This window comes from Mercenaria mercenaria, chromosome 14 (assembly GCF_021730395.1).
Source record: "Mercenaria mercenaria strain notata chromosome 14, MADL_Memer_1, whole genome shotgun sequence".
NCBI classification, from domain to species: domain Eukaryota; kingdom Metazoa; phylum Mollusca; class Bivalvia; order Venerida; family Veneridae; genus Mercenaria; species Mercenaria mercenaria.
In genome coordinates, this window is record NC_069374.1 from 22,098,417 (window position 1) to 22,115,315 (window position 16,899).

A 16,899-nucleotide genomic window follows, 5' to 3' on the forward strand; every position below is an offset into this window, starting at 1 on the left:
CATGGGCGAGTCCAATATCTCTACTATTCTTTGAATAGTCGAGCTAATGACATCAAATGCACTTATGTTAATCGTGAAACTATTTACTATGTGCAGAGTGCTAACTTACTACCTGTCTTTAGACAAAAACATTATGAAGATTATTTTCCTCAGAAAACATTAAAACTTACAAGAGCACCGCAATACTAAGCAATATACGCCTGATGGTATGACTTTTGACCCTTAAGTGTGACCTTGATCTTGAAGCGAGCCGTCTGAAACATGCGGTCTGCACATCATCTCGATGTGGTTAACATTTGTGCAAAGTTGGGCACGAAATAATGTCATATGACCTTTTACCCCTAAGTGTGATATTGACCTTGAAGCGAGCCATCCGAGACATACCCTCTGCATGTCGTCTCGGTATGGTGAACATGTGTGCAAAGTTTCTTTAAAATCCTTCAAGCAGTTCCAGAGTTACAGAGCAGACACAAAACAAAGTCATATGACATTTGACCCCTAAGTGTGGTCTTGACCTTGAAGCCAGCCATCCAAAACATGAGCTTTGCATGTCGTCGTCTCGATGTGGTTAACATTTGTTTCAAGTTTCTTCGAAACCATTCAAGGGGTTCAAGAGTTACAGAACGGACACGAAATTGCTAACGGACGGACGGCCACCGTGTCATGATATAATACGTTCCTTCGGGCATATAATAAAACAAATATTATATCTACTCTACAGAAAAGATGTTAATACCTCCAGTTTTGATATATCTCAAATATCCTTGATTTAATTATGATTTAATTGCAGTAGAACAATTGTAAACATGTCGTACGTTAATATAACAAGAAAACCTACATATTTGCTATAATAGCTCATCTTATCTCAATAGGTACTACTAAATTCCCAATCTTTGGAACAACAGGTGATTGTTCTCTTGACCTTTATTTTTGTTTAAGTTGATACATGTATAATCATCCCTTACTTACATTATCATTTCACGTTTATTTATCAGTTTAGAATGTCAATGTAAAATGCTTTAAAATTGTTTCACAGACTTGTAAAAGTTATATTCAGTTTGTTTTGCAGTACATTTTCACCCAAAAGCAAATAAAGATTAGAAATACCAAAATGGACAAATACAAAAAAAAAAAACTACTCGTGTTCATTTATCTTTTAAGGTTCAATTTTCAGTTTAGAATGTCAATGCAAATTGCTTGAAAATTGTTTCACAGAGTAAACAAACTTTTTAAAGTATTATTAAGTTGGTTTTGCAGTACGTTTTCACCACACTTTCCTCCAAAGAAAGCAAACAAAGATTTACAAAACAAAATATTACTTTATTCAAATTGATCTACACTAACCGGTAAAAGTCACATAGACACTATGTTGAGAGATTTACATCCACTGAGCTTAGCAGGTACTATATATACAAATTTAGTCTTAATTCACACTTTAAGGACTATGCTATTTTGAAATTATGAATTAGGTGGGTGGGGTACATGATATTATTTCTGAGGAATTTCGAAGTTACTGTTAAAAAAACTTTATTCCAATGTGACAATACATTAAAACCATGAAGTGCTGAACTCTTTCTTTAATTAACATTTAATTCCAAGAGTACATACACATATACATATATATATTTACCTTTACAATTTATACACTAGGAAAATGTTTGTTTTACATGTAAGATCAAAACATTAACCGCCCGCCCGCTTAGCTCAGTAGGTAGAGCGTCGGTCTACGGATCGCGGGGTCGTGAGTTCGATCTTCGGGTCGGGCGTATGTTCTCCGTGACTATTTGATAAACGACATTGTGTCTGAAATCATTAGTCCTCCACCTCTGATTCATGTGGGGAAGTTGGCAGTTACTTGCGGAGAACAGGTTTGTACTGGTACAGAATCCAGGAACACTGGTTAGGTCAACTGCCCGCCGTTACATGACTGAAATATTGTTGAATAACGGCGTTAAACCCAAAACAAACAAACAAACAAAAACATTAACCTCTCGTGAAAATATAATGCATGTGGCGTTCACTGTTGATATATAATTGTAATATTATATTTTGACGTTACACTGAAACAAACAAATACCCTTTCTGCATATTCATTTATATAAAAATATAAACAAACAAACAAACAAACAAACAAAAACGGGAACAATGTTTATTTTGTTCGATTGAGAGTAACACCAAAACTATACACAATAAACTTTTTCCCAGATTTGTTTGGTGGGGGAAGACTCCAGGTGCCCCTCCAGACATTTTTGGGGCTCAGACTGGTACCTAGATTGAGACACTAACCTCAGCTGGATAGCTTCCTTACGTGAACAGTTTTACACCTCAAGTGAGGTTTCAATTCCACGTCGGTGATGGGCGAGGAATTCGAAGCCAGCGACCATGACAATCACGTTTTTCTTTTGCAACTTTAAAACTTAAATATTCAATTAAATTTCGTGAACATAAATGATACTCTCAATGATATTTACCGTCAGAAATTACAAATGGTTTGCCGAATACACCATATTTTTAATTACAAAAGTTTACACACCATGTGGGTCGGAAAGCACGAAATTTACGTTCTTGAACGTATATGTGAATCGTCATGTTTGAAATGTAAACAAAGGAATAAAAAAACTGTTTTCATGTTCGTGGTAAAGATCGAACTGTGATTGTCAATGGGATGTTATAAAAAGGTGATGCTTTATATAGATTAGAAAGTGAGTCGTACTATACAATAAGGAAAACTAAGGTAAAATGCTCCTTTTATTTCGTTCACTGAAGAAAACATGGCGGACATATTTTTGTAAAAGGGCGGTGTACGTGTGATTTGTGTAACACAGTTTAACGACGGTTTCTTAGAAAACTAACGCTCAGCTCATTTAAACTGACATATCCTTGACTGATGAATATATATATTGTATAAATATGAGAGACTTACGGTACCAAATACTTGCACCGAAAATTTCTATGCATTTTCTTCCAGTACACTGTTGGGACATGCTTTTGAGTGTCATTGATACTTTATAATTTATTCGGAGATACATTTTTTTATTATTATTAGTTTCTCTTTGATCCCCGTGCATTTCTCGTGTTGTTACGACAATCTCAATTATACACTGGGATTTTACATTGTCAATATAGAATAGTACTTAATGAACTTTGATCATCCATGCCTATCCGGTAGACTACAAATATTCCTATGGAAGATTATCTAAGTATTTTGTTTGTGTAATATACAAACTGTACAACAAAATAGATTAATTCAATACTTTTATGAAAACATTTTAATGACATATTTTTACTTTCATTCATAGGATACATTCTTTTTTCATGGTTAACAGGCACATATAAGCATTTAAGTTTTCTCAAAAGTTTGTAAAATGCATTATGTGAAATAACGTTTAATATATACCATTTGACATATAAATTGCTGTCACGTGTTCGTTTAAAGTACAAACACGGTAGCATATCTGATACGGTATTGTCAATGAACGTTACAAAAAAGAGACGCTTTTGGATAAGTAACAAATAATTTACAAAATCCATTGGTACATTTTGCTATATTTGATACAGTCTTTCACTTTACTTATGAGTTTAAGATCAAAGTTTATGTAAATAAAGCAATCAACGTTTTCATCAAACTGTAAATGTAGTTTTTACTCCAAGGCCAGTATTCATCAACGTTTTAATCCCGAAACTCTAACTTAAGACATCAGAACTGTGAATATTCAAGATGTATTAATTGTACCATTAGCATAGCTGAAGAAATACTAGTGCAAAGTTTCTTTACATTACGTGTTAAGTATGCTGTGGCAAAGAAAAACAAAGTTCAAGACTTTAAACGTTGATAAATATGGGCGTTTGATGCGTTTGAATGGTGGTATCTAATATAGCTTAAACATGCTGATTCTGTCACCATCCATTCCTATATACAGTGTGTCCTGTTTACTTTTGGCAATGCATTTTGGATTTCTTATGCCATCGCTTTTGTTCAAAAGTTCTGTTGTTACTTCACAGTCTTCAGACAGCTGTAAAATACTATCTTTAAATTGACAACATGCAAGCACTGAGCCTGTTTTGTCAACAATGATACCATGAGGCCTTCCTAAATGATCACCTTCCGTTGCAGTGTTTACCTTTCCTTCGTTTGTAACACATGTTACTGAACCTGAAAACCCACTCCCGTTTGAAATGTAAATTGTATCGCGGACAGGATTCACTGCTATATAATCTGGGTACTCAAAGTTTCCTTCTATCATCTTGATAACTCTTCCATTTGTAGTAAGTATCTTCACTACCGATGGATTATTGAACGACACGACCAAATTACTTCCGATACACGTAATGCCATGACATTGTCCTGTTGCATTTATAGCTCTATCAAACTTAAAACTTCCGGACTCTGATATAGTAAGGAACTCAATTGCCCTGGCAGAAGGATAGGAAACAGCAATCTGCCGATGTTCAACTTCTGCCACATCGAATGGCTGCTTTAAAACAATATCTCCCGTTTTGTAAATGGAAGTGAACTGTTTCTGTTCAACATCCAAAAGTTTAACAGCTCGGTTTCTTGTATCGGCAACGACAAGTTGCTTATTTTCAGAAAGTAAAGTCATTCCAGTTATATTACATTCATTGTTATCATCTGCTGCTTTGACGTTGACTTCACCTTCGAACTCAGCAACCTTAGCATGTGTATCTAGACATTTAAGTGTGCCAATTCCTTTAAGTTTTTGCTTCATGTCAACGATCACTTGGTCTGGCTCAAAGACATATCTTTGAATACTTTCGTTTTCAGCTACTCTTTTTATCTCCTGCGCTATCTTGTCAATAGATTCCTTCATGCATTTTGTCGCAATGAACAACTGACAAATCTTCCGCTCGTTTACTTTTGTTTCAATTTCAGATATATAATTTTGAAGATCGTTAGAAATTATTTCTGTTTCATTCGCTAGCTTTGTCATCTTTGCCTCGTCCCTGCTCTTTATATCATCGACTGACTTGTCAATGTCCTTTTCAAGTCTTTCAAATAACGTAATCACTTCTGTCCTCAATTTCATTATCTGCGCCTTTGCTCGTTTGGCATGAAGATCAACCGCTTTAGATTTACTTAGTGTGTCAGATTTGTTGTTCTCGTTCATCTTGAATAATTCCAAAAGATATTCTTGCGTTTCAGTAAGCTCCGTACTTGTGTCGTATGTAACAGCAACTTCCGGGATATAATCGACTTTAATACAAGCACGATGACCTGTCGTCATACATGCGGAACACCCGAAAGTTTCATGCTCATTGCAGAAGTATTCAATGATTTTTTCTGTATGTTTTTGGCAAACATCCGTACATGTATCTTTCACTTTTGTTGCCGGTTTGATTTTCGGCATTGCTTGAGCATCTAGAAGCTGGTGGTGTCTCCATACAGCCGGTCGTCGATGGATACTATAGCACGCCGAACACAAGTATTCTCGACAATCTACACAGTATCCGTCTGCAGGCAGCTGGTGGCCATCGTGTTGACATGGATCGCAGTAAATCTGATTTGCATTCTTGGATGCATCTGACTGGGGTTGAGCCAAGTCCTCCTTACGCCCGGACACTTCCATATTTTGCTATAATCCTTTTTGTACAACTATGAAAACACAAACAAAATATGTTTATTCAAAACGTAGTTGCGTTATGCCACTTGTGTATCATTTAACTTTGATCTAACGGTGCCAAGTATTTTATTCTACGTCTTTAAAAATGTATTCGCTTCGCTAGTTGCTACGGGCAGCGTTTGAAGTATATATATGTCAATGATAATGAAATTGGATACATCATAATTTGCGGTAATAATGTCCTCATAATTATTGAACCGTTTGAGATCGGGAACCAAACATGGCTGAATATCAAATTACCTTCGACCCGAGATAAGATCGATTTCTGACGCGCGCATGAACTCTTCCATCAAACGTTACAGATACTGTACCTTAATCAATTTTGATACTGTGCCAAATTTCAGGGTCTGTTATCTGTTTCAGATAAAGAAAACTTCAAAAATGAAAAGACAAATGCAGGAAGTAAAATAAAACTACATGTCTGTTTACTTGATGTTTACATTGACACAGTTACTATGGAGTTGTATCTACACAATTATGGCCATATGGCGACTTCCAAGCTTTAATGATGGAGGAAGACCCCAGGAGTCCCTCAGTGCATTATTTCATCACCAGCGGGCACCAGGGTAGAACCAACGACCTTCCGTTAGTCGGCTGGATGGCTTCACATGAAGAATTCAACGCCCCGAATGGGGCTTGAACTCACATCAGTGAGAGGCTAGTGATTCGAAGTCAGCGACCTTAACCACTCGGCCACGGAGTCCCCTTTAATGACTTCGATAGAGGGATATGTCACGGCAATTCACCCACAACACACCCTAGTTATATCAACCCAGGCCCTCTACATTTAATATTTTGCAAACGGACATAATTTTCTATGTACTAGTTTAAATTGTATAAATTAACAGATAATTCTTGTTGCCTATGTTCCTTGTAGATGTATTTATTAATTATGCTTATCAAAGAATTAAGGCAGTTGCTTTGAACACGACGTTAACAAGCAAATAACTATGATGTCAATATTTCTCGTCACTTATTAAATTATTAATGCTTAGAATCTCATATGATAGAGTATCAGTTAAACCAGATCAAACATTCTCTTTCCTTTAGGATTGATTGCTTTCATACATACAAAACTTCATGTTATTTGTGAAGCTTTCATACAGATTATCTTGAAAATAAGGTAACTTTAGACAACAGAAAAAATACAGAAATACAAGAACTTTTTTTCAAGGAATTTTATTGAAATTGTATTTACATAACATTACATAATATGATTATTTTTGTTTCATTTTAAGATCGCAACAGCTTTCCCCAAGTGAGCTTCAGAGGCAATATCTTCAAGATTCGACTGATAATTTGAAGTCACGGGTTCATGAGTGACTGATGATGCATTTGGTTCTCTTGGATTTTCCCAGAGCTTGAATAATGATACCACGAGGCAATTGAGGCCTGTCAAAATCTACGACTGACACAGCCAACTGCATCATGGCAGACCCAGGGACTGTTTAATGACCCTTTTACTATCCTATGTCTAGTGTTATCTTAGCGAAATGTGACTAAAGTTTTAGGTACCAGTTAGACATATTTTATGTCATGCCTGAAGCTATCCGTTATTCTAAGTTGAATTTTAGTTTTGTATTCGTTTGTAAAATATGAGCTAAATTTCTCACAGAAAAGTTATAGGTATATGATAAAATTCGTCATCATAAGTGAACAAAAAGTTTCCATCTACCCGTCAAACGTAGAAGTTGAACAGTTCTATGAGATCAATATGTCTCTTTTACATTTACATTTTACAGTTTATTGAGGTATTTATTTTGTTGAAACTTATTTTCTTTTAAAAAAAGTATCAATTATTTATTCTTCATATTCTTTCGCGTTCAGGTGTAGTCCCATGTTCGATGAAAATTATATTTGGATTTCTCACTGTTTGAAATAGTAAGTATAATCTGATTCGCCTTAATTACCGCAAGCTGTGCAACACAAACAAAAATAAACATACATTATGTGGCATGTTTAACTAACAGGATATTGTACAGTCCATAAAATAAACAAACGTGTTTGTAAATGTAATATGAAGGAGGAGATATATAGTAATAAACAACATATGTTTACATTGCTAGTAAAGATATGGATATACAGGAATGTAAAGATGCAAAACTACTAAAATAAGATAAGAATAAAACAAATTACAGAGGACTAGAATCTATACAACATTCGGCAACATAAGACTTTTTAAACATTGAGTAGAAGCTACCTAAAGAATGTAGTGAAAATTTTCAGAATAAAATAATGTACAAAATGTATTATGAAGCTGTTACATTTAGCAATTCCACAAATTAATGTATTAACTAATGTACATTAACGTAAATATATTTTTAATATAAATGGAACTCGTCATCCAAAAAAGAACATGGCAGAAAATACATTTTTATGCGTAGATATAAGCTTTACAGTGTCTTCGTAATGTCCCCCCATTCAATCTTACACGGATAACTAGTGTGTGTGTAGTGATGTTGTGATTTGGTTGTAAATCCATAACTGAGACAAATTACTTGTATTTCAGTCACGAGAGCACAATGTAGGTCATATTTTAGAGGAAGACCCATTGACCCAAAGTTCCTCTCTCAGCATTATGTCTGGTATAGACGGGAATTGGGTGAATGCAAGGAACTCCCCGCAAACAGACTGAACAGGATCTTAACTTGAAATCATTCCACTAAAACTAAAGTCATTTAAACACAAATCGAAGGAGAACCAGTGATTCTATATAAACGACACGACCAAACAGCCTTTGAGATCATATATTATGTAAAGATGTCTTGTATATTTTGATGCAATGGCAAGGACGCAAACCTAACGTTTATACAAGTATAAAATTTCGTTTTGAGTAAACATACAATATGCGTATCATGATGAAGCAGTCACGAGGAGAACATGATACATAAGTTTGCAGTATTTCAAAGTGATAGAAAAAAGAAACGTGATACATGTACTCTCATTTTCTAATCGATCAGGGATTTGTTACTTATGAGTGGTATTGCGCTATGGTTAATTCCTGAGCTTAAATGAAGACATATTATTACAAATAATTCGTAGTATATTTGTCTATGACACTAAACGTAACTAGAGTTGTTGCCAAAATAGGTTAAAAGCTGAACCTGTCGTTATTTTCATATTGATTGAACGACAGGCATTTAATCAATTTTGATAGGTATCGGATATATGCATGGACTATTTATTGCAACATATTTATTAATATTAATGACCAAGCAATGGTAAACAATCATAAACTTCTAAATGGTCCCACACTACTTGAGCGTACGTCATAACTAGTTATTTCCGCTTATTGTTTACGCAAGTAACGGAAGTGGTATAATATACGCAGAAAGAATAATTTGATAGTATATTTAAACAGTGATTGCTATGTACAAAGTACCAAATCGAAGTTTATAGTGTGTGATATGGAAGTGTCTGGGAGAAGAAATGTGAGGTCCGAATCTGTGTCAAAAGCATCCGACAAAGAAATTGATAATAACTGTGATCCGTGTAAACACGATGGCCGCAATCTTGCCGCGAATGGATATTGTGTGGATTGTAAGGAGTATCTGTGTACCGGATGTTACAGTGTCCACCTACGACCATCTGTTTGGAGACACCATCAGCTTCTGGACGCACAAACAATGCCGAAAACTAAACCAGCGACGAATATCAAGGTAACAGATGTATGTACAGAGGTGTGCCAAAAGCATTCAGACAAAATAATTGAATACTTCTGCAATCCACACGAAATCTTAGGTTGTTCGGCATGCATTACAACAGAGCATCGTTCGTGTATTAAAGTCGATTATATTCCGGATGTTGCTGCAACATTTGGCAAAAGTAAAGAGTTTAATAACCTCCATGAAAACCTTGAAAGTCTTTTAAGTTTAAACGAGAAGAATAGGTCAAACATAAGGAATAAAACAAAGGTTGTCGATATTCAAGCCGATAAAGCAAAGGTCCAAGTTACTACTTTAAGGTCTGAAGTTAATGCGTTATTTGATCGACTTGAGGAGAAAATTGACAGATCAATTGATGACGTAAGAAATAGAGACAAGAAAAAGATTGTCAAGTTATCAAATAAATCAGACGCAGTGTCAGCTAATCTTAAGGACCATATATCTGTAATAGAAACAAAGATTAACGAAGGAAAAATGTGCCAGCTGTTCATAGAAACAAAACGCATGAAAGAATCGGAAAGAAAACTCCATGCAGAGGTGCAAACAATTGCTGAGGATAGCAATTTACAGATTTTTCAATTTCAACCGGACCAAATGATTGTTGATATGACGGAAAAGCTTACAGACATTGGTAAACTCGAAGTCCTGGACAAAAATGCAAACCTGTCACGATTTGAAGGCGATATCGATGTAAAAGTTAGAACTGAAACAAAGAAATGTAATATAACAGGGATGTCAGTTCTATCTAAAAACCAGCTTGTCGTTGCGGACTATATGAACGGATGCGTCAAACTTCTAAGCATTGTGAATAAAGATGTAATATCCGTCTATAAAACAGAAGTAGTAGAATATTCTGATCCATTCGATGTGACAAAGGTTGAGGACGGACGGATTGCAGTTACCTATCCTTCTGCCTGGAAAATCAAGATACTGAACGTACCAGACGGCGGAAATTTGAAGTTTGTTAGAGAAATAAATGCGAAAGGGGCATGTTATGGTATTGTTCGTAGCGGGGCTAATCTGGTCGTGTCGTTCAACACTCCGCCTGTAGTCAAGATTCTTACTCTGGATGGAAAAGTTGTCAAGAAAATAACAGGAGACTATAAATTTCCGGACTATGTAGCATTCAACCCGTATCGCAACACGATTTATATTTCGGATTTCTCTTTAGATACAGTGACATGCGTCACAATCGAGGGAAAAGTTGTAAGTGATGGCAAACATTTAGGAGGACCTTGTGGCGTCGCAGTTGACGCAAGTGGTCAGGTGTTAGTTTGTTGTAGATCTACAAACAGTGTTTTGCAGTTGCTAAAAGGCAGCAAAAGGCCACATGAGCTTTTGCACAAAAGCGATGGAATTAGATATCCCCAATGCATCGCTGTCAGTGAACAAAACACACTTTTTGTTGGACTGGCTGATGACAAAGTCAAAATGTTTCAATTATACTAGAAATTGCCATGAGATCAATCAGGGAAAATGCAACATTTAAAATTTGTTATTAGAAAGAGTCACGCGAAAACATGAAAAATGGGAAATAAAATAATAAAACAAACGGTAAAGCCAGTTTAACTAGTTTCAGTGTAAGAAAATGGCAAATGGTGTCATCCATCGTTCTTACAAAGCTTCTTTAAGCTATATAACATTTATTATTTTCCATTAACCTATATCATTCATTAAAACTTTGTCAAGTTTATCACGTAAGAAATTGTTTTGCATCTAAACTAGTTTGTAAGACAAATGTTTATTATCGCACATCAATTACTGTTTTGGTTTGCTTATATTAGGAGCTGCATAATTATATATTTAAAGTTTTAACTTTCAACCATTATTTCTCATTCTCATTTTCAAAAATGTATACAGCTATATCAAGGCTTTATCTATATGTTACTTTACTAGCTATAGAAACTTAAACAATACATTTCATCAAATACAAATTTCAATATGATTAAAAGTATGAGAGCCATTCTGAAAATAATGACAATCGCGCTGGAGTATGGAACACAATCTGTGTTTAAAGAGAATATAAAATTTCAATGTATATGCCTTTGAGCTATTATAATTTACAAAAAAAAAAACATTTACCAAAGTAACAAATGTGTTGTTATCACTCTCATCTAAAATCCAAGCTTCCTGTACCATTTTATGTATAGTATGTCACAGTGTCCTATGTCAGCTGTGCTGAAAATATGAAATAAAACTGCATTTTCTTCTTTAACTGACCACCATGAAGTCAATGTTGATGCAACATGAACAAAACCCCTCCTGTATTGTCTGCATATAGTCCCCTTAACAGAAACACAACGTACATATACAATATTTAGCATGAATTTAGCAACAGGGTGCTGTTTTTATACCCCACCCATCATTAAAAACAGTGCCTTTTTCATTGTCAGCACATTTTCTGATCCTACAGGGGATTATTGAAAGTGAACAATAGCTGATATTTAGACAGAGCTGGCAAATTATTTACACTGTCATTACAGTATTTTAGGACTTACAGGTCTTAAAAATAAAGCTCTACTGCAGTTGTTTTCATTAGTTTCTGGCCATAAATGCAACTGTGAATAAGGGGAAGCCTAATCTTGCAAAAAAAAATTAAATAAACCCTTGAGAAGAGTGCTTTACACTCAAATTAATGGCTGCCAAGCATCCCTGGAGTGCAAATTTTCGGTTACTTTCACACAATTTTAGACCATGGAAAGCCTTAATTTTGGCACTTCTTAAACAAGAGGGCCAAGATGGCCCTAAGTCGCTCATCTGAGAAACACACCATAACAGTGTAAACATGTTTGACATAGTGATTTCATGGAAACAAATATTCTGACCAATTTTCATTAAGATTGGGCCAAAAATGTGTACACAAGCATTTTCTTCAATTTGACCTAGTGACCTAGATTTTGAGCCAAGATGACCTACATTCGAATTTGACCTAGATTTGATCAAGGCAATCACTGTGACTAAATTTCATCAACTGATTGAAAAATACAGCCTCTATCGCATAAAAAACGTTTTTCTTTGATATATCCTAGCGACCTAGTTTTTGACCCCAGATGACCCATATTCAAACTTGACCTTAATTTCATCAAGGTTAGCAATCTGACCAAATTTCATGAAGATCAATTGAAAAATACAGTCTCTATTGCATACACAAGTTTTTTCTTTGATTTGACCTAGTGACCTAGTTTTTGACTACAGATGACCCATATTCTAACTTGACCTAGATTTCGTCAAGGCAATCATTCTGACTAAATTTTATGTATATCCAGTGTAAAATGCAGCCCCTATTGCGTACACAAGGTTTTTCTTTAATTAGACCAGGTGACCTAGTTTTTTACCCTAGATGACCCATATTCAAACTCCACCTAGATTTCATATAGACAAACATTCTGATTACATTTCATGAAGATCCGGCGTAAAAAATGCAGCCCCTATTGCATACACAAGGTTTTTACTTGATTTGACCTAGTTTTTGATCCTGGATAACCCATATTCAAACTTGACCTAGATTTTATCAAGGCAATCATTCTGACCAAAATTCATAAAGATCAATTGAAAAATACAGCCTCTATCGCATACACAATGTTTTTCTTTGATTTGACCGGGTGACCCATTTTGAACCTGGCCTAGATTTCATCAAGGTAATTATGCTGACAAAATTTTATGAAGATCAATTGAAAAATACAGCCTCTATCCCATACACAAGGTTTTTCCTTGATTTGACCTAGTAACCTAGTTTTTTTTGACCCCAGATAACCCATTTTTGAATTAGGCCTAGATTTCATCAAGGTTATCATTCTGACCAAATTTCATGAAGATCAACTGAAAAATACAGCCTCTATCGCATACACAAGCTAAATGTTGACGGACGACAGATAGACGACGGACGCCGGACATCGAGCCATCAGAAAAACTCACCTGAGCATTGCTCAGGTGAGCTAACAAGAGGGTCGTGAAGGCCCTGTATCGCTCACCTGACCTACTGACCTAAAGATCACAAAGATTAACATTCTCTGACCAAATTTCATTAAGATATGGTCATAAATGTGGCCTCTGGTGCGTTAACTATTTTTTCCTTTAATTTGACCTAGTGACTGACCTAGTTTTTGACTCCACATGACCCAGATTCAAACTTGACCTAAAGATCATCAAGATTAACATTCTGACCAAGTTTCATGAAGATATATGCCTTCTAGATTGTTAACAAGCTTTAATTTTGATTTGAACTGGTGACCTAGTTTTTGACCCGACCTGACCCAGATTGGATCTTAAGATCAATAAGATTAATATTCTGACCAAGTTTCATAAAGATATGATCATGAATGTGGTCTCTAGCTTTACATTTGATTTGACCAAGTGACCTAGTTTTTGACCCCACATGATCCAGATTTGAACCTGACCTAGAGGTCATCAAGGCAAACATTCTGATCAATTCCCATGAGTTTCAAACCTAAAATTAGGTCTCTAGAGTGTTAATAAGCTTTACCTTTGATTTGACCTGGTGACCTAGTTTTTGATCCCACATGACTCAGATTGAAACACGACCTAAAGATCATCAAAGTTAACATTCTGACCAAGCTTCATGAAGATACAGTCATAAATGTGGCCTCTAGAGTGCTAACTAGCTTTTCCTTTGATTTGACCTGGTGACCTAGTTTCTGATCCCACCTGACCCAGATTTGAACTTGACCTAAAGATCATCAAGGTTAACATTCTGACCACGTTTCATGAAGATATAGTCATAAATGTGGCTTATAGAATGTTAACTAGCTTTTCCTTTGATTTGACCTAGTGACCTAGTTTTTGACCCCAGATGACCCAATATCGAACTCGTCCAAGATTTTATTGAGGGCAACATTCTGACCAAGTTTCAGTAATATTGGGCCAATATTGTGACCTCTTGAGTGTTAACAGTCAAATTGTTGAACAATCTTGTTAAGAGATCAACTAGGCAATGATACATACCAAATATCAAAGGCCTAAGTCTTGAACTTTCAGACAAGAAAATTTTTTTCCTATATAAGTCTATTTAAAACTTGGGACCCCCTGGATGGGGCCTCTTTTCAACTTGGCAGCATAATTTGAATAGTCTTGGTAAAGAACCACTAGATGATGCTACATTACAAAAATATCAAAGCCCTAGGAGCTGTGGTTTTAGACAAGAAGATTTTCTGAGTTTTTCCTATACAGGTCTATGTAAATCATTTGACCGCCAGGGCGGGCAATATTTGACCCTAGGGGGATAATTTGAATAGTCTTTGTAGAGGACCATTAGATGATGTCACATATAAAATATAAAAACCCTAGACCCTGTGTTTCAGACAAGAAGATTTTCAAATTTTTTCCCTATAGAAGTTTATATAGACCATGTGACCACTGGAGTGGGGCCATATTTTGACCCTATGGGAATATTTGAACAATCTTGGTAAAGGACCACTAGATGATGTTTACATACCAAATATCAAAGCCCTAGGCCCGTGATGTTTTTCACAAGAAGATTCTAAAGTTTTTCCCTATATAAATCAATGTAAGCCATGTGACCCCTAGGGCAGGGCCATATTTGACCCTAGGGGGATAATTTGAACATAAGGACCATGATGGTCCTGAATCGCTCACCTGTCCCCACATGACCCAGTTTTGAACTGAGTATGACGTCGTTTTTTCTATTATTTGACATAGTGACCTATTTTTTGAGCTCATGTGACCCAGTCTTGAACTTGACCTAGATATCGTCAAGATAAAAATTCTAACCAATTTTCATGAAGATCCATTGAAAAATATGGCCTCTAGAGAGGTCACAAGGTTTTACTATTATTTGACCTAATGACATAGTTTTCGAAGGTACGTGACCCAGGTTTGAACTTGACCTAGATATCATCAAGGTGAACATTCTCACCAATTTTGATGAAGATCTCATGAAAAATATGGCCTCCAGAGAGGTCACAAGGTTTTCCTATTTTTATACGTACTGACTTAGTTTTTGAACGCAGTTGACCCAGTTTCGAACCTGACCTAGATATCATCAAGATGTACATTCAGACCAATTTTCATGAAGATCCATTGAAAAATATGGCCTCTAGAGAGGTCAAAATGTTTTTCTATTTTTTGACCTACTGACCTAGTTTTTGACCGCAGTTAACCCAGTTTCAAACTTGATCTAGATATCATCAAGATGAATATTCAAACCACTTTTCATACAAATCCCATGAAAAATATGGCATCTAGAGAGGTCACAATGTTTTTTACAATTTGACCTACTGACCTAGTTTTTGAAGGCACGTGACCCAGTTTCGCACTTAACCTAGATATCATCAAAGTGAACATTCTGACTAATTTTTCATGAAGATCCATTGAAAAGTATGGCCTCTAGAGGGGTCACAAGGTTTTTCTATTTTTAGACCTACTGACCTAGTTTTTGACCGCAATTCAGATGTGTTGACAGACAGCAGACGCTGGACAATCACTGACCACAAAAGCTCACCCTTGAGCAGTTCGTGCTCAGGTGAGCTAATAAAAAAGACAAAAAATGGCATACCGCAGACTGTCGCTGCTTCAAGGAAAGGAGAAAAATATTGCATATATAATGTACTGCAGGATTAAATTTTAAACTATGCCTGTCTAAAAGAATGTATTTCTATGTCATATCATTACTATTCTTTTCCAATATTCACTCTGGCACTGTCAGTAACATAGTTTTCCCACAGTCTTGTCATAAAGTCTTCATGGAACCGTAACTGGTCAAGTCTCTCTGGAGAACTAAATAAAAGATGGGTGAAAAAACTATACATTCATCTAACATTCATTATGTCCTGCTCACAAAAAACATTATGCCTCTAAGCAGATACCAACTAGAGTTGTCACAGGAGTGACGAATTATACCCCCACAATTTGGCCTTGTCGCAGAAGTAAGCCAATGTTGAAGCCAAACTTGCTTACCCTTTGAACTACTTACCTCAAAATCAATAGGGGTCATCTGCTGGTCATGATCAACCTCTCTATGAAATTTCTTGATCCTCGGCCCAAGCATTCAAAAGTTATTGTCTGTAAAAGGTTTAAAATTTCAAGGTCACTCTGACCTTTGACCTTTTGAACTTGGAATCGATAAGGATCATCTGCTGGTCATAGGCAATCTCCCTATTAAGTTTCGTGATCCTAGGCCCAAGCGTTCTGAAGTTATTGTCCGAAAACTGTTTAGATGTTCCTTGTGACCTTGTCCTTCGACCTACTGACCTCAAAATCATTAGGGATCATCTGCTGGTTATGACAACCAACCTATCAATTTTCATGATCTTAGGCCCAAGCGTTCTCAAGTTATCATGCAGAAACCGTTTAACTGTTTCGTGTCATTGTGACATTGACCTTTGACCTACTAAGCTCAAAGTTGTATTTGACCTGTATTTTATCATATTACACCTGTGTACAAAAATTTATGATCCTAGGCCAAAGTGTTCTCAAGTTATCATCCAGAAACTATTTAACTGTTTCAGGTCACTGTGACCTTGACCTTTGACCTACTGACCTCAAAGTCGAACTTGACCTGTATATCATGATGCTACACCTGTGTACCAAAGTTTATGATCCTAAGCCCTAACTTTCTC

General features: G+C 35.9%; 2 protein-coding genes across 2 annotated transcripts; one reads left to right on the top strand and one right to left on the bottom strand.

The window, feature by feature from the left end:
- Positions 1 to 3,869: 3,869 nt before the first annotated feature.
- Positions 3,870 to 5,585, bottom strand: LOC123526681 (uncharacterized). The gene has a single exon (XM_045305926.2). The coding sequence runs from the start codon at positions 5,583 to 5,585 to the stop codon at positions 3,870 to 3,872; it is 1,716 nt and encodes a 571-aa protein (XP_045161861.2).
- Positions 5,586 to 9,046: 3,461 nt separating this feature from the next.
- On the top strand, positions 9,047 to 10,753 carry LOC123526684 (uncharacterized). The gene has a single exon (XM_045305930.2). It carries the CDS (start codon positions 9,047 to 9,049, stop codon positions 10,751 to 10,753), a length of 1,707 nt encoding a protein of 568 aa, XP_045161865.2.
- The last annotated feature ends 6,146 nt before the right edge of the window (positions 10,754 to 16,899 follow it).